This window comes from Montipora capricornis, chromosome 2, assembly GCF_036669925.1.
Source record: "Montipora capricornis isolate CH-2021 chromosome 2, ASM3666992v2, whole genome shotgun sequence".
Taxonomy (NCBI): Eukaryota; Metazoa; Cnidaria; class Anthozoa; order Scleractinia; family Acroporidae; genus Montipora; species Montipora capricornis.
The window spans coordinates 7816560-7835724 of NC_090884.1; the positions used below are offsets into that span (position 1 = coordinate 7816560).

Sequence of the window (19165 nt, forward strand, 5' to 3'; positions counted from 1 at the left end):
TGTCTTTTTTTTTTTTCCAAAACCGAGCATTTAATAATTCCAAAACTTTGGCTAGCTTATGAACCGACACCAACATAAGGTACACTTAAGTCCAGAAATGTACTATAGAGCAGTGTCAAACCAGTTATTACCTTATCCAATCACAACAAAGGCCAACATTCAAATGAGCCAATCAAAGGCTCTAACGCGGGTAAGCCCTCGGAAAGTTGCTCTTGCCTCTAAATGGCCGAAAAGATGGAGGGATATCTTTACGCCAGCCACCAGTCTTAATAACGCAAAAAAGGCGTCAAAAATCGCAAAATTCCTTTCATCATTCATTCAGAAACTTCCTCTTCCTAAAGGCTAGCTTCAGTTTATACCTCCTAGAAACACCCCTTTGAAGGAATTTAGAGGAACTACTAATGCTTGACATGCTTGATATTTATGTCCTGGTTAGGTCTCTCTCAAGTGAATGGACTCTGCACCAAAGGAAGGAGTTGTAACGTGAATGAGGACAGCGGCTTAGCTTTGGCGTACACGATAGCTCACGAAATAGGCCACAAGTAAGTGAAAGTCTTCAGTCCTTGATATAATCTTTGAGCGATGCTCTTGAAAACTGGCTTTTCAAAACTGCCATCCTTAATTTCACTTCTGCATGGTACACACAAATGTATGAACGGAAGAAACGCGTGTCTCACTTTGTTGGATAAAAAAATCTTTCTTCACATTGCCAACAAATCATACGTCTCACCATAGTTTGTTAATAGTAGTTAGTTCCTTTACTAACTATGGTCTCGCTCAATCCGAAGCAAGGGACGAATCTTTATTAGCCAATATCAAAAATTCCATAATACTCTTTGTTTGTCCCTCCGAAATTTTACATAAGCATTGTTTCCAGTTTCTCTTGGGACCATTATAAATCCCAAGACAAAACAAAAACAATGCTTATGCAAAATTTTGGAGGGACGAACAAAGAGTATTATGGTATTTTGATATTGGCTAATTGCGTCAAAAACTACAAAGCTCTTCTGACAGCATGAATGACTCTTGTTATCCGTTTTTAGGGCAAACAAACCTAGATAGCTTCTTTGCTGATTAACAGGTCTGTAAGTTATTGATTAGATATAAAAACTTTTAATGGCTAAATAAAAGCGTCTCTTCGGCGCCTTCTGGACAGAAAATCGCTCTTATCGGGGTAGAGCTAAATATCTAACCTTAACCTTAAAACTACTCCTTTTTAAACACTGATAGCATTAAAAAAAGACAAGTGTTAGACATAAATAATTACAAACCCATGGCATATTTCTGCTTGGATTTTACCAAGGGTAAAAAATTTGAAGGAAGTAAATATAAAAGTTTAGTTATGCCCATGTCCAATCATGCATGGAGGCGTTTAATTGAACAGCAACAACATTCCTGGGCATCTCTCGACGATGGATTCAAAAGATGTGGCGATACCTATTAGCATTGATTATTTAATAGACTTAATAGATAAAGAACTGGGTTGTTTCTCAGAGATAACGAAAATCTTCAACATTTTGATGTTATCTTGGCTTCGTTCTCTTAGAAGATAAATTATATATGAGGTGATTTCGAACCCATTCAACCGGCCTTCTCTTCTTCCAGTGCACCCAAGAAGGCTTTAAATGTGAGCCAATCTAAAAAACACATTTCATTGTTTTCGTGCTATTCTCTGAGCAAATGTTCGCAGAAAGGAACTATTTCCTTTCTCGGAACTTCCGAATTTAGCTCGAATGTAGGTGACGTCATCAATGCAAAACGTTATCACCAATTTTGCGGCTAAGTTATAAAGTATGATTACGTGGATGTCTGCGGTATGGCGGACTTCACATCGAAAAACTGATGACTCTTATTGAGTTAAACGAGGTTAAAGGATTAAAAGCGCTTCTGATCTTTGCGGCGATAAATACTTAAGTGGCACGATTAACGTATGCGGTGTCAAGGGTGCTCCAAACAATTCTGGCGCAGTTTCAATTGTGATACAGAATCATTTCTATTTAAAATGTACTTAAAAAACTAATTAATAAATTTTTATAATTTTGCTATACGAGGCTGTATATGTAATGCTATCGAAAACGACTAAATGAATGAATGTGGCAAGGGAGGTCAAGCTAAAAGCTAATAAGCATTTTGGCACCCTTTGATTATCAGACACACGCTCATGGAAACGACAGCATCAAGAGTTTTCAAAAATCTCAAGAATCGTAAAATTCAAGCATTTAAATAATACGCCTTGTAGCCACTACAAGAAAGATAATTTATGTTGCAAAAGGTAGTCGTCGGTTTTACGTTCTGCAACCAGAAAATTCGTTGCGCAAGAAGGTGGTAATACGCGCAACAAACGATCTCAACTTGCAACGCAATATTGTTGCGCGACAAGTTGCACGAAAAATGTTGCCCGTATTACTGGGCCTTAATTCAGTTAGGGCGCAGCTCTTTACAACCTCTAATTTCATTGGATTCCTTTAGGACTCAGCTCTATTGTCATTTACGTCATAGTCCATTGTTTTCTGAACCAATCCCGAGAGTCGTTCCGAGAGATGCGTGGCGGCCCTGTAATTCTGCCAATCTCGACCTCAGAGCTCTTCTCTTTTGCGCATGACTGAGGGAGAGAAGAGCTCTGGGGAACCCTGAAACAACTTGTTTTCTCATTGGTTTTCGTGAAGAACAATAAAAAGTGTCTCTGATTGGTGCATTCATGTTAGCACGAGGAATGAACAGGCGCCGTAAGGTTCAAATAGCCAATTTTTGCCTATAAGAATCGTACGGCGCATGTTCTCCTGCAGACGTAAAATCCGAGACTCTGGTGACGAGAATGTAATTCTGCCTCAAGAGAAGATAAAAAGCTGAATTTACCCTAACCTAAAAATAACGCAACCTCAATACTGACCCTATTGTTTGCAAATAAGCAAGCAAATTCTTCGTGTTTGATATCAACCTGGGCGTGCATCTAAGGAACCTCTTTAGCTTGTACGTTTTGTTTTCCCATTTCCGACCACGTGATGTTACCCTAGGGAACAGTTTCTTCCAAATGTCGTCTTATGCACGTGCATATGTACGCATGACTTATGAAAAAACAGAAGGAACATTCCCTTGGGAACATCACGTGGTCTGAAATGGGAAAACAAAACGTACAAGAGGTCCATTACTCGCGTTTCTGGGCATAAGGGTCTCTCCTCATCATGACATGCCAGGCACCCCAAGGACCTATCTCTAAGCTGTGCTCGGTTGACATTCTACCTTGGGTTATCTTTTTGTTCGTTCATTTTTCCTCTGGTTTCACTTTAGCTTTGGAATGCTGCATGATGGTGAAGAGAATGAATGCAAATGGCGCCAGGACAAACCTTTTCTAATGTCTCCTCGAATGGAAACTTCTGGACAGCAACAGTTATGGTCTTCGTGCAGCAGAAACTATGTTAGGCGATTCCTTAGGTGAGTTATATTTTAATAGTGTAGTGTGAGGAGATCTGAAAAGTGAAATAAGAGTTGACCTTTCATCATCGTTGCTTCGTATTGTTATGGAAAAAGTCATCTTCGAACGCAATTTAAAATTATCTAGGAAAGCTATTCCCCGAACGCCGCTTCAAGTCAATTCGTCTGGGACTCAACTGGCATCAACTGACAGTGCTTAAGAATTGCTCACTTTCACACAATGTAGGTGAAAAGTGAACCGTGATATAGAACACCTTCTGCAGTCGCAAGTGTAGCAGAAAAGCATACTTTGTGATAAACGCAGTCTCTTTCAGCAGCCTTTTTGACATGCACACTAACTCAATTTCGCCGTTGGTCTGTTCAGTTAAAAGTCAAAAGATTACGCAGTGACTACACGAAGTGAAATGCAAATCTGTCAAAGAACGGTAGTTTACTCCATCTTGCTGCCACGCGCAATCCATTACCGAAGAAACCAACCATAATAATAAAATGATCTCCAACAATGAAGAGAGGAAAACGCTGAGAGAGTGAAGTAATTTTGCATAAGAAACGATCATGTAACCAGGAGACACTTCATCCCGTTTAAAGAGGGCTGCGCTTCCAAATCCCAAATTATTTCACAGAAAAGCTCAGGTTTAAACTGGAAGGTATAGCCTACCCGTTTTTTGTTTTTTCTCGGATAATAGAAAATGTTTTCTCCTGGTTCTTAAACTTGATGTGGCCTCTCGATCATTTCAGCAAAGGCTGGGGGCATTGCCTGGATGACGAGCCTGCAAAGCATGATTTCGACTTTCCCACAATGCTACCAGGGGTGATATACGACGCTGAACATCAGTGTCGCCTGCAGTACGGACCAGCGTCTTCTCACTGCACCGGCATGACGGTAAGTAAGGGTTAACTGTAGCATCTACTTCCTCACTTTAGCATTTTCAAGACAACTTCATTAACAACAATATTGTAAAAGCTAACTGGATTACTAACGAGTTCCCATTTACCGACTTTTTCATTAGTTGGAGACACGGAATAATGGTGAAGGTAGATCGCATTGGTGTCTTTGCCAAATTGGACGTTTGCGTGATTTGCCTTCCAGAGGCCCATTCTTAAAAGGTCGCTAAAATACCGAAGTCATGAAAACTATTATTACTTGAAACCTAAGAGCTAAACAGAGAGGAAGAGGTCTAATTGCTCAATACTTTTTGCTCAGAGTGGGAATCATTTTTTAAAAACTTTTGCAGAACATCTGTAATCGGCTTTGGTGTCGAGTTGGAAGAGCATGTCATTCGAAGATGGAACCAGCAGCTGATGGAACAAAGTGCGGTGACAGCAAGGTGACCTTGAAACTCTTTTTACACCAACTTAACCCTGTTTCTTTCTTTGTACATTCTCCCCATCTGTTATATGTTACCTCTTCGACCATCTGTCAATCCAGCCATCCAAAACGTACAGCTCATGCTCTGTTATCAACACAGGCAGTGACCCACGGGCAGTCATTCGAAACGGGACCAAGAAATTACGAGCAAAATCGGGTTTATCAATATCTGACCTGCTAATCGCCCTTTCTCGCAGTCGGAGAGTGAACTGCTAAGGACACAGCTCGACGAGGTCGGACCGAAGGAGCCGTTTAGCCGTCTAGGCGCTCGGCCCCTGAACACGAACCATGTATGACCTCGGAGCACTAAAAAAAAGATTTTACTAAGAAAAAGTATCAGACAGATGGATTCGCGCACTTTGACCCATTTGATATGTTTACTATTACTGGTTAATTACTTTCATGTCAACCATGACTTATTGTGTGTTTAGTGGTGTTACAAGGGAAACTGTATAGAGAAGGGATTGATTCCGAACAGCGTCGATGGAGGGTGGGGTCCCTGGAGAAATTACAGCCAGTGTTCACGGACCTGTGGTGGAGGAGTTTCTTTCATGGAGAGGCACTGTGATAATCCACGGTACGCAAGCATTTCAAAACAGTTACGAAGTTGTTGGGTCTATTTGCATTTTTTGGTTACAAGCAAAGCGGAATGAATACTATTATACTGTTTTTCCGACCTTTGATTATTGTCCTTTGTTCTTGCATAATCCCTATACAGCAAGCGCTTGTGCAAGTCATAGGAGCGAGTCAGCGGCGCATGTTAAGAGTTTCGTGCGTCTATATGGCGTCCAAGCAGCTCACAACCTTTTCCTCATCGATTGACAATGATTGTCCATAGCACTGATTTGTTGGCTTGGCTTGTTCTGGAGTATCGTGGGCTCAAACTCCATGGGCCTATAGGGTCCTTAAAATGCTTGGTTTGAAATGATCTCCGAAAATGGTCAATTTTCTGTCTTCTCGAATAAGGAGCGTTAATATCTGTGAAGCCGAAGAACCTATACAAACTGTGCACCAAGAATGCACATGTCTCCAGCTCTGCCGATATAATCAAGGAAAATATGAATAACCCATGAGGCAGATTAAACGAGTACACAAAAGAAATTATAGGAGGCGATCCATTGTCTGTCAATTCTCTCCCAAACTGTGGAGGACCTGGCTGGATTATCCTGAAGGGCTTCTGATCGTATGAAAAAAACAGAGAAACAAAGGGCTTCTGATCGAAGTTGTTAGAAAGCTTTAGCAACGCTGAGGGGAACGGCAACGAGAACGTCATGTAAAAACATAAATTCACGTTATTGCGATCACTTCGCGACTATTCCAAACCTTTTAATATGACAAATATGAGGAATGAAACCGTTACGAGCGGCGCTTAATTTAGGGGAGAAAAATGAAAATTTATCTCGAGGTGCTGACGTTCTCCATAACACCTCAAACTTGGTAATTTCACGTTGTTGCTTTGCTGACGACGGCAAAGAAATGGACAAAAATGAAAAACGCACGTGCAAGGCGTTCAAAGCTATTGTTTTTGCCCACTAAATATGCAAATTTGTGACGTTCTCGTTGCCGTCGCCGTTGTCGTTGCTAAAGCTCCCTGTTTGCCGAGTGCTGTAGCCTTCAGTTGCAATTAAACTTACTTAGACGTTAACAATTTACTCAGAGTTTTTTTGCCTTTCAGCCCAGCTCATGGTGGGAAATACTGCATAGGTGAATGGAAGAAATACAAGCTTTGTAATACTCAGGTATAACACCCCCATTTACTTGGCCGAGGAATCAATCTTTTCCCGAGTAGACGTATTTATAGCACGCCCACTGTTGTAAAACCAATCTCCCTTGGGAGATTCGGCACGCACACTGTTGTAAAAGCCAATCAAAACAGAGCTATCTCAGCGTCAAGGGAAATATGATACTTTTCGCGGGAAAAACCTTTTTTCTAAAAATAAATTTACTCGAGAAAGGAGATAGAGGTTTCCCTTGATAAGCGCCTGGCTGGTTTCATTGGTTGTAGTGTTTATATTAAAAGACGCTATGTTTCTATGCAGAATGCTAAAAAGTGACACTCTGCGAGAAGTTTGTTTGTCCTACGCTTCCCGAGAGAGAAACAATTGCGAGGGAGCGCTAAGGACGAATAAATTAAATTTGAACCGGTAAAACTAGTTAGTAAACTTGTTTTGGCGCTTGCGCGTGCGTTCAGCTAAGTAACTGCTGCATTTGGGCGAGCCTGCTTTGTCGTGATTCCTTATTTTTCCTGGCGAAATAAGACGAAGTGATGTCATATGCATCACGTGGGGACGTACGTCACACATGCCCGATGGAAAATCAAACGGTTGCTCTCGCAGTGGTTTCTCTCTCTGGAAGCGTAGGAGAAACCAACTGCTCACAGAGTAAAAACTGAACGTCTTAAATTTAAATTCGTGAAACCCTCGAAAATACTGATGCAGCCGGATTGTTTATGCAACTTATTAATAGTATGTTACTTTTTGATTTCTGTTGCTGTGGATGGCTAGGATGACAGTGGATTGCATCAGAAAATTTCACGCGTTTCAAATTCTCGTGCAGGAACTTGAAGAACTGGTCGAAAATTTAATATTGATAAATCTTTCCGCAAGAATTTCTTTGAGGTCTTAACTGTGAACGAAGGCATTTGTCAACGTCATGAATAATGATTACTTTGCGGTCACTGATATTTTTCTATGTGACTTTCTGGCAGCCTTGCCCCGAAGGAAGCATAGATTTCCGTGAATTACAGTGTTCGAAGTTTGATAACAAACGCATAAGCAACAGGCTTTGGAAGTGGAAACCACGTTATTCGGAAGGTATGGTTGATATCACCACGAAGATTTACAATAGGATCGAACCATCTTCTCCTTTCAGTGATGGAGCCAGGTCTCGGTGTAGCCCGAGCGAAGCGTCTTGTCCCTTGCTTGACTCGCTTGGCTCCTGTTCCTTGATAATCTCGTTGTGTTCTCTAGTGTTGGTCATGCAACCAAGTGACCATAAGGGGTGACATCATTGCAACCATGAACCATGTCGGTGGCAGAAACAAAAAAAGCCAATGGCAGATCTATTGTTTATGGATGACTTAACATGCAAGGCAAAAAAGATATTTAATTTCGGGTAATATTGTTAAAAATAAATTTTTTTTGGACCCTTGCGACCAGTTTTGCTTCTGTTTTCATAGTTTCGCCGTCAGGAGCAATCTGCTGTCCATATATCACTGAGATACTTTTCAATTTTAGTAGAGAAAAAAGATAAAATGTTGCCAGTGTAAAATCAAACCCTGAAACGCTGGAAAAAAACCAAACGACAGAATTAAAATCCAAATATGAAATTACCGTCAAAGTTTACTCCCATGATAAAATTTTTACATTTCTATGATATCCCAAGGACTGGATAAATGCACAAAGCTGGTGCAGTTATACAAGGTTAACTTCGTCTTTGAGTGCACTACGACCAGCGAGAATTCTCACAATTCCAGTTGTTGGTTTCCATAACATTCACACCTTTTGTTGCTGGTATAGCTGCAACTATTTGGTTTCTAGCCGAGAAAGCCCTGTGACCGGAGACGCCTTTTATGTAATATATCAAACACGAGAAGGAGTGTTTCGTCGGATATCCAAACACCGAGAAGCGAGTTGAAAAACGAGGCCGAAGGCCAACTTTTTTTAACCCATTTCGAGGTGGTTGGATATCTGATGAAACACTCTTTCGAGTGTTTGATATTGCTTCTCAAAGGAATCAGTATTTTAAGAGATATTTGGGATCAAAGTTACAGAAATTTTATGCTAATTAAGACACCACGTTAAAACTTCCTTCACGGTAGTGATTTTTTTTGTTTTTGGCTTATGAATTATTAATGACTGGAGAACTTAAGCTCACCCAATTTAATAATATGATCATGCTCTTTCTATTTTAATAAAATTCAGATTCTCCGTGTGAATTGCATTGTACGCCCAAGGGTCTTTTTGGGTTGTACTTCTCGAGGAAGCTTGCTGATCAAGTGCATGATGGGACGCCCTGTACGCTCGGAAAGCGCGATGTGTGTATCAACGGCAAATGCGAGGTTTGTACTCTGACGGCAATTTAATTGCTCGTGTTTCTTCTCCATCAGCCATATTTAAGTAACGGCACTAAAAGGTGGGAAAGCAAACGCCCAAAATCCGACAGCGCAATGGGGAAATCTTCGTTTACAAATTTTGGCCTTATTGGCGCGGAAGACCTTCGACAGCAATGACCAGAACCAGGTTGCTGACCAGCGGTTTTCGTTAAAACAGTGGTTTGCTGGGGGTGTTCAGTCTCGCGGGCTCAGAAAACCTGGTTGTGGTCATTGTCATTTAAGGTTTTTCCATTGGCGCATGTCCTATATGTCCCGAAATCCAATAAGCGTCACGAAGTGTCCCCTTGCTCTTACCTTAATATCACTCGTGTCTCCAAATAGACAATTAACGTCACAAAGTGTTCCCCGCATTTACCCTAAGCTAATAATAATGCTAACCTTTACCTTAACGTTATTGTTAGAAATAATTAGGAAATGCTAAGACTTTAGTTATAGTTTTTTAAAATAAAGCATGTCCATTGCATTTTAATACATCTATGGAGGTATATCTATGACAAAATTCAATGATCAGTATTTGAAATAAAATCGTCCAAATCATGAATGCATCAATCCAGAGCTGAATGGCAACAAGCCCATTCTGCAAATGGCCATCACGCAAATAGGCATCACGAAAATAGCCATAACGCGAATAGGCATAACGCTGCATAACGCTATTTTGCGTTATGTTTTTTTTTTTGCGTTATGCTTTTCTGCGTTATGACTTTCTGCGTTATGCCTCTTTGCGCTATTCCTCTTTACGTTATGGCAATTTCCGTTAGGCCTCTTTGCATTATGACTTTTTGCGTTATGGCTGTATGCGTTATGGCTATTTGCGTTATGCCTCTTTGCGTTATGGCTCAGTTTTTGCGTTATGCCTCTCTGCGTTATGCCTCTTTCCGTGATGGCCATTTGCATAATCCGCTTGTTGCCATTCAGCTTGGGATTGATTCATCCATGATTTGGACGACTTTAATTGAAATACTGATTATTGAATTTTGTCACAGATTTATCTCCATATACATCAACCCAGAATTTTAACATCAAATATTGAAGGTGCCGCAAACATAAGGCTTATTAAAGGCTTATTATTACAGTTGAAGTCCCTTATTTTTATTAGAACGCTGCCTTCTATGGGCAAATTGTTATGATACAGTAATGAGACAAAGTGTCAGTAAAACAATGACTTCAGCAATTGCTGGTTTTCACTCACGTGATCAACAGCCATGTTTTTCAACGAAAACAAAAGGAAGCGTTTGCATAATAATAGAGTTAAATTCCCGGAGGATTTGGTCGGGGCACCAACATGGCCGCCTTTTCTTTGTTTAGGGCACCAACATGGCGGTCGTGACGTCATGTGAAAACCGAGAATAATTGCACTGTATCCTGTAGCTCAGGCTTGACCAGTTATGAAACAAAACAAATACGGACGCTTTCGCTCCGTTCTTTTGCAAAACCTTGTTTTGGAGGAGTTTTGTTTACGTAAGACCTTTTTCTATGATTTAGCCTATAATACCCCGCTGACGCTCTTTGGCAGTGCTCATAGTTTCCTTTCACGTTCAGGATATGAATACCCACTCACAATATATGAAATCATCATCTTTGTTGTTTATCTGTACTTTTGTGCTCTGTTCTGTAGCATGTTGGGTGTGACAACGTTCTTCATTCAAGCGCCAAAGAAGACAAATGCGGTGTGTGTCGAGGGGATGGTTCGGCCTGCGAAACGGTAAAGTCAACGTTTGACCAGAGGACTGGAATAGGTAGGATTATGAATCACAGAGAATAAGTATATCTTAGTACTGGGATAGCTGTAATTAGTTCGGGTGCTTCTAACAGGAACCTAAGCTTATTATGTCGGATGCTATACCTCAGAGCTATCCATGATAGAGGACCCTTGGGAACTAGACCGTTAAACTACAATGGTGAGACACTCTTATCCTTTAGGGTTTATTTCAAGCTCGGCACGAAAATGATGAGTCGAGTCAGGGAACTTGGAAAAAATGCGAATGACCCTGACTTGGTGATTAAATATCTTTTGGGATATCTTTTTCTGCGTATATATGTTTTTTTTTGGACGTTTTTAACCAGGTGATATGTACAGCATCAGGCTACCGTGCTGACGATAGTGCGAAGCTTACACAAGGACGACGACGGCTACGAGAACATTGTCTGAAAATATTATTTCCCCTTATTGAGATAATTTCGCGATTCCTCCAAGTCGTTCGGCAATGAAAGTGTGTATGATAATTGTTATGAACGGTGTGGATGTTTAGACAAAAAAATTGAAAATTTGAAAATTTATCGTCAGGTGCTCGCTTCCTCCAAAAGGAATAATAATTAGGCTGATTTAGCAACAGAACGGGAACGTCAGTGGCGACGTCGCGCGCGGCAAAACTACCAATGAGAATTTAGAATAGAGAAGAAAAGAGTGGAGTCTATTCTATTCTGAATTCTCATTGGTGTTTGTTCTGCGCGCGCCGTCGCCACTGACGTTCCCGTTCTGTTGCTAAATCAGCCTAATAGGGAGCTAAAGCACGCGGCGTTTTTGAGACGCGGACGACAACCGGAAGAGAACATTTCGCGTGCTAGGACAGTGGTGTCTCCCAGATTCTTATACTAATCATCTCTAATGGTGAAAAGATACTTGGCAATGTAAATGTGGTTGTGTGAAGACAAATTAAAAAGTAAAACAGTTCACTTCCGTTTGCCGTCCGTGTCTCAAAGACGCGTATGCTTAAGCCCCCTAATATTCTCGAATTTGATCATTTCACGTCGCTGTCAGGACGAGAAAAGCGATTAAGTGTATCAAAGTGTGAAACGCACGTGCGTAACGTGCATAGCCATTGTTTTTGCTCATTTCACCGATTGTTTGTGGCGATCTCGTGGCAGTCGTTGCCGTCGTAGTGCCTTTGGACTTCGGCCTGAGTGGTGCTGATTAAAACCCAAGTTCTTTTCCTCTCCAGTCCGAGATATCTTTGGGCGAATTATGGCCCCTGGTAAGTTTAGTTTCACTTAACTATAAAGACGACATCCCGAATTTCAAATTAGTTCTGCAATTATTTTTCTTTTCAGGCTACGTGGAGACGAAAGTCATCCCAGCGGGTGCAAGAAACATTCGAGTTGAAGAAGTAGATGGTGCTTCTAACTATTTAGCCCTGCGATCGTCCAGCGGCAAATGGTATCTGAACGGTGACTGGTACATTCAGCAGAGTGGCGAATACACAGCGGGCGGTACTGCGGTCTACTACAAACGGAAGCATAACAAAGAAACATTTGAAGCACTAGGCCCGACAACAGATGAAATACACATTATGGTATGTTGAATCGATCTAAAGAAGTAGGTCATCTGACATCAGGCACCAGGAGACAACAGGTTTTCAAGGCTTCGTGCTCTGATTAGCTCATTTGAGCTTTGCACGCTCTTCAAGTGGGTTTGTATCTGTTACCTGATGGCGTTTTCGTCTTGTTTTTTCCTCAGCTTTTGTTCCAAACCAAAAATCCTGGGATAAGGTTCGAGTACACAATCCCCAAGAACCAGACAATTACACCCAAACTTGTTTTCAGGTGGCGATATGGAGACTGGTCAACTTGCTCTGCAACGTGTGGCGTAGGTGAGACAACAACACAAGCATATTTCACTGTGGATTGCGAAACGTCACTGTCGTCCGTTGAATCCTTTCGTTATTTTCTTAATTCAACATTTAGAACTGTACATTTTAGGTTGAAATGTCAAATTCTGGAAGAGAGTTTTGCTAGGAAAATTGCTTTTAACCTCTAGACCTACTTGCTTAATTAAAGCCTAGCCTAACTTCATTCGATGGATAGAGGGCGCGAACGAAACTGTAGAAATTCTGGTGGTGCTTTCCCGCTGTTACAATAAATAGCCGAGGCAAGAAAGTTGCAATATTCTACTTCTTGAACGGCGGTTTTTAGCTTAGCGACAAAAGTAATTGGGTTTTTGCCATTTACACAATTCGTGACTGGCTTTAAATCTCGTTCCACATTTTCGGCTCATCCAATGTAAAAGAGAAAGCGATTTTGATTTTCTAGCATGATTTTATTACCGCCGAAAATTAAAAGCCGGTCTTTCATTTTGTTTTAGGAACCACGCGCGCTGAAGTAGAGTGTATTGAGGAAAGCGGAACACCAGTAGACGACAAATATTGCAAAGTAACACCCCGACCCGACGATAAACAGAAAACTTGTAATGAAAACCAATGTCCGCCCACGTGAGTATATTGATATTCACCTCCGAGTTAGCCAATCAGAATGCACGGGAAGTTAGAAACTTAGCCAATCAGAATGAACGTGAAGTTAGAAACATTTTTCCGCAAGTGGCCGCATGCAACACATTCATACATTTTAAATTAAATATTTGTTTCCTTTTTCTCAGTTGGTGGAGAGGTCCTTGGCAGAAATGTTCCAAGACGTGTGGAAAGGGGATTTCGATTCGTTCAGTGCTTTGTGTCCGAAGCTCCGGTAATGACGAGCAAGTTGCTTTGAAAGACGAGGAATGCTTTAACATCAGGGAAAAGCCCCCTGTTCTGAAATCGTGTGTCAAAGAAATGTGTCCTTTGGCTTGGACAGTGGACAGTTGGTCAGAGGTACAAGAAAATACATTTAAATAGTTCTTACATTGTGATTAATTCTCCAATTAGTAGCCTGCTCGCAGGCGGTTGGATTGTCGAAAAAACCGAAATTCGTAAAGAGGTCGCCATCTTGGATTTGCGCGGCTGGGTCTGGGCTGGGTTGAGGGTCGGGAGGGGGGCGGGGAGAGGACCGACCCTCAACCCGGCCCAGACCCAGCCGCGCGAATCCAAGATGGCGACCTCATTACGAATTCCGGTTTTTTCGACCATCCAACCGCCTGCGAGCAGGCTATCCAATTAGGGGCCAAACTGGTCTTTACTAGGTCTTGAGAGTGGTAAATGGAGGTGTCCCAAATCGTTAAAAACAAATTAGTGTTACGAATGTCAAGACGAGTTACCGTGATAGTTCGCGCGAAGAAATAGTCTCTCTTTTTGGCCATGTTTATTCAAAAACGTTTTGTCAGATGAACCATCCCTCCTTTGACCAAGTTCGTGCTAGACGGATGATTCATCCCTTGTATAAAACCGACCACTTAATACTCAACATCATTAATTTACTTACTTGATTAAGGAGGCGTTGTCAGACTAGGACTAAGAAACGTGTTTCTTTTAGTTGAGACCAAACATATTTTAATAGTTTTGTTTCCCGAATAACAATTACCGTGACTATGATGTGTTCACCTACAATTGTAGGCTTTTACTGTTAAGCATGGAAAGGGTGTTTAAGGTAGGTTGGCCAATCGTTGCCCATATCAACGTTGATAGAGAGAGGGAACTGCCAGTCCCTTCTATCACTCAGGGTGTGTTCGATTGGGAAATCTTCAGATCTCCAGTGGAACACAAAATCTGAAAACAGATTTTGTCGCAGATTTCACTAATTGGAAATGCATATAAGGAGGGATTTCAATAAGTGGGATCCGCGACAAAATCCGTTTTCAGATTTTGTGTTCGACTGGAAATCCGAAGAAATCTGAATTTCCCAGTCGAACGCGTGCCACAGGAATTGCATAACGGAAGACCTACAATGAAGAGTTGAGAGTTAGTTTAAACCGAAAAACAACAAATAACTTTCGTTGCAGTACCTCTGATCATTTCAAGAGCCAAAACATTTTTTCGAATCTCTGAGGATATTCCGGCTTATCTTTTACATGAATCACGGAAGTATCAGAGTGCAAGGTTTCTCACTCGTTTTATCCATTAAATTCTTCACCAGTGCTCGGTTTCCTGCGGCCAAGGGATAAAAAAGAGAAAGGTGACTTGTGAAGTTTCAAATTCAAACGAAAAGTGCGACACCAAAGCAGTTCCGATATCTTGGACTTACTGCAATGATGGACCTTGTTCGAAGACTACATCGCCTCTCCAAACTACGTTTCAGCCATCGTTTCATCCAGGAGAGAATCACGTGAGGGAAGAATTACAAAAGCAAAAGTGGACTGTTGGTGATTGGAGCAAGGTAAAAAGTTAATTAGTTAAACTAGGGGTCTTCAAGTGCAGCAGCCGTTTCGGTCGCGAAAGACATGTATGCAAGGGAATGAAAAACGTATGATGGAGTTCATGCTATCTTGCAATGATCTGCTTACAGACGCATGCAAATATGCTAAGGCCCGAACTGTGCTCTAGCCAGATCTATGAGTCCCTCGTTCCACGAACAAAGAAGATGTGAGGCTCAAAAGAAAGCATTGTTCATGTTTTTAAGTGAAAGTGGTCGTTGCAGTTACTGAAGCCAGTTGAGCAGCTTGAACCGGACTAGAACCCATGACCGCGCGATTGCACTGTACTCACTCGGTCATGGGTCCTAGCAAAAGTTAATTAGATAAGAGCGATCTTATGGCATGGGTGGGCTCCCCAACATAGACACAAATGAGTCTATTTTTAGAATATCCGTTTCCGAGAAAATTAGTTGTCGTGTCTCTGAAAAAAAGCAGTCACACGTGACATGGCTTCTGATTGGTTAAAGTGTCGGTCGGCCCTCTGTTTGTTTAACCGCGCAAAAAACAAGTCCATTTGTGAATGTGCTGGGGCAAGACCACAAATTGATAGAGAAACACTCTTATCGGTTGAAGTTATTATGAAAGACTCGCATGTAGTAAAAATATTCCATCGTGGATTACATTAATGGCCAAGTTTTTCGCTAACCCTCGGCTGTTTTCAGGCCTATACAAACCAATAGATCAGGGAATTTATCCTAGTTTAGCATTAGAGCTGTAAATAACTGTAAATAGGATTACTTACAATTCTATATTAAGTTTATCTTCCTTCTTCAAATAATGATTCAAATTTCATAAGGCACTTAAAAGGTACTCCATCCACTTGGTTGCTATTCTTTCAGTGCTCTGTAACGTGTGGCCGAGGGTATCAAGTTCGCCGCGCTCGCTGTGAAGGCCCCAACCCTTTTTGCGACAAGGGGAAAAAACCAATACAATACAGGACGTGTACCATGGTACCTTGCGCGCAATGGAAAACAGGATCATGGACAAAGGTTAGTACAAAAATAAAAATAAAACTTGACTCACTTGCTTCAGTTACGTTTAGAGGTAATACAGGAAGGAGAATAGAAGTGTTTTGTTGATTGGGGAGACTACAATCAACTTGAAGCAGATCAAACAAAATCAAATGTTTATTTTAAGTAGAGTACATATACACCTTGAAGCAGATAATATGATGATTTTTTTCTTGAAAGGGTAAAACCGGAGCACCTGGAGAAACACATCTCGGAGCAGAGTGGAGATTCACCTTCTCTCCGATTTTAGGAGTTGGTCCCAGGCCACTCTGGTCTAAAGCGATTGCTCTCACTACTGCGCCAAATCTGCTCCTTCAACAAAGAGGGAAACAATTCTGCCACTAAAAATCACTTGCGTATTTTATAGATGAGGTAGAAAGTTACCGAGTTTGGTGAAATGATCACCGCTGTTTCTCTGAGCACAAAGTCTAAGCATATATTAAACTCTCAACACCAATTTTTCTTTGTCTTTCTATTCAGTGTTCATCCACGTGTGGCGCTGGAACACGCAGACGTGTTGTCAAATGCACTGATACCAAAAGTAGTTTGCCGTCGAGTAGCTGCGCTAAGCTCAAGAAGCCACCTGTCAACGAGAAATGCAATATCAAGGAGTGTCCAAAGAAAAGCATAGGTGAGGAGGTTTTTGCACGTCCAATAGTGCCATCATACTCTCAGAAGCGTGACTCCACAAAGGAGAATTTAAATGCTCCCGAAGTCTTCGGAAAGATTATCATGGAAAATACCCCCCTTGCCAAAGACGACAAGTGAGCTCATATGACAATTTTGAAATTTTGATGACTTTAGAAAGCCTTTAAATTTCCAGAGAGAAAGCCGGCCAAGCCAATCACTTAGTGCAGGTGTGTAAAATCAAAGCAAAGGCGAAATTCCTTTCCACGCTCGACTGAAAACCGCTCCCTTCGCAAGACCGAGAGAAAGAACGCGATCAACTTTTTTTTTTCTTCTTTACTGTACTGAATACTCACTTTCAATAACATCAAACATATCATTCGCGCAGCAGCCACTGACCAGGAGCGCCACACGTACACTTCCATGTCTCCTATGCGATATATGTCTCCCATGCGATATTTTGGAAAGGCCAAGCTATTTAGTTTTGAAATAGGATTGCCCGGAAGAGTCTTGTTTCTCGAGGAATGCAACCTAAAAGTGACTCTGTCAATGAAAATTATGTGACACAAAGACATAAAAATTGTGCGCAAGCGCTCATGTCCACGGCCTCCTGTCGAAGCGTTAGAGAACTTAAGCACACGCGTTTTTGAGAAGCGGGCGGCAACCCGGAAGTGAGCTGTTTTTCCCTTTTAACTTGTCCTCACACAACCAAATATACATTGCTAAAAATCTTTTCTCCATTAGAAATAATTAGTTTAAAAATCTGGGAGACCCCTCCGTCCTGGCACGCGAAATATTCTCTTCCGGTTGCCGTCCGCCTCTCAAATACGCGCGTGCTTAAGTTCCTTAATATTGTTGTAAAATAGCTTTCCCCAACTTAAGAATTTCACAGACAATCACTGATAAACTAGAGATCAATGAAACTATTATAGGAACGTTTTGCGTTGTTTTTAGGTCAGTCGCAAACCACAGAGAGAACATTAAAAGATCATTCATCTCGAGACTGCTTCGAAAGTGCCCGGGACACATATTTCTGCAAGTTGGTGGTTCTGCACAAATTTTGCCAATTTAAACACTGGAAGGATAGATGTTGTAAAACGTGTCTCACATAGATGTATCGATACGGGTATTTGTTTACTTTGAAGACATAACAATTCTTGCCCGCAAAGGAATCAATTGCTCAGTGAGGCAAATTTCCTTCATCAGATGGATCGGCAAGCTGGAGTCCTTGAAATTGATCGGAGGCTGTATGGATTTTTCCAATAACCAGCTTAAGAATAAAACGCTAGGTAGAGGCCAGTGAAGGTTGGATGAGCACGGGAGGAGACAAAGAACTTTTTACCATAGGATTAGTCAATGATATGCCCTTAAGCCTGGTTTTCACAAACGGGCCTAACGCAAGCATAAGCGCAATTGAAAGCACAAGCCCAAGGATCAACAGTTTTCCTTTCCTTCTGCGTGTGCTCATGCTTGCCTTCGCTTGCAATGTGTGAAAATAGGCACAACGCAAGCTGTGATGTTCGCTTGCAATGTGTAAAAATACACCTTATTCCAAAATGTCCGCCATTTTAGTATTCTTTTGTTTCCATGCAAATTGGCCCTTGTGGCCTCGCTTTCAAACGTAAAATTAAAAAGAATATTAAACCTTGAACGAGGCCATAACGTCAATTTGCATGGAAACAAAAGAATATTAAAATGGTGGCCACTTTGGAATAAGGTGTATGGGTGCAACGCAAACTGTGATGTTCGTCAATGAAAAAGACCCGTTCCAGATTCCATTCGCAGCGCCGCTTTGTAAGAGCGATCATGGAATTAGTGAATCTTTGTCTCTGCGTCGTGTGCTTGGCTTGCGTTATTGTCAGTTTTCACTTGACATGAATCTCTTGCGCTTGTGCTTTGCGTCGCCAGTGAAAACCAGGCTTTAGCAAAACTACTCGGAAGAAGATAAATAAATTTAACGTTATAGAGGAAAAAACTTTTTGCATTCGCTATTATTTTTCGCAAATCTCATAAGTTCATTTTTGGGGGTGTGAATGTGTGTGTATGTGTGTGTGTGGGGGGGGGGGGAGGGGGGAGAGGGGGGAGAGGGTTATTTGCATTAAAACAAAGAATATCCAGTTCACTGAAGCATGATACAGTCCAAGAGTAATTAACATTTATTGTTCTTATGTAAAGAACCCCCAACACGTATTGCATTATGGGATTGGGAAAATCACTCAAGTGATCAGTAACCTTGTTTTTCGAACGAAACAAAAGAAACTGTTTGCATGATAATAGAATTATTTTCCCGTAGGATTGGTTAGGAACACCAACATGGCCGCTGTGACGTCACTTGAAAACACTCCAAAGACCATATTCGTATTCTCAGTATTGGACTGGAACTAGCTAGCTTAAAATGGAGACTAGTGCGGGGGAATCTTTTCAAATGCAAATACTTTTTAATATATTTCCACGCATTAGCCTCCATTGCAAGCTAGTTCCAGTCCAATACTGAGAATACGAATATGGTCCATTGTCTTAGTAGCCCCAGAGAATGTTAAGCGTTCAGACGATATGAC

At 41.4% G+C, this 19165-nt stretch overlaps 1 protein-coding gene across 3 annotated transcripts in view; it reads left to right on the forward strand.

Annotated features, from left to right (window-relative positions):
• Positions 1-18582, forward strand: part of LOC138038681 (A disintegrin and metalloproteinase with thrombospondin motifs 7-like) — a 33529-nt gene extending 14947 nt beyond the window's left edge. For all 3 annotated transcript variants that reach the window (XM_068884675.1, XM_068884676.1, XM_068884677.1), the window contains 17 exons: positions 437-542; positions 3289-3432; positions 4171-4315; positions 4668-4760; positions 5233-5378; positions 6477-6540; positions 7509-7614; positions 8725-8861; positions 10531-10651; positions 11964-12205; positions 12370-12502; positions 12994-13120; positions 13285-13495; positions 14694-14933; positions 15810-15959; positions 16461-16611; positions 17562-18582. In XM_068884675.1, the coding sequence (XP_068740776.1) occupies positions 437-542; positions 3289-3432; positions 4171-4315; positions 4668-4760; positions 5233-5378; positions 6477-6540; positions 7509-7614; positions 8725-8861; positions 10531-10651; positions 11964-12205; positions 12370-12502; positions 12994-13120; positions 13285-13495; positions 14694-14933; positions 15810-15959; positions 16461-16611; positions 17562-17719 (2474 nt within the window). In that variant the 3' untranslated portion in view covers positions 17720-18582. The remainder of the gene's footprint in view (positions 1-436; positions 543-3288; positions 3433-4170; positions 4316-4667; positions 4761-5232; positions 5379-6476; positions 6541-7508; positions 7615-8724; positions 8862-10530; positions 10652-11963; positions 12206-12369; positions 12503-12993; positions 13121-13284; positions 13496-14693; positions 14934-15809; positions 15960-16460; positions 16612-17561) is intronic.
• Positions 18583-19165: the final 583 nt, after the last annotated feature.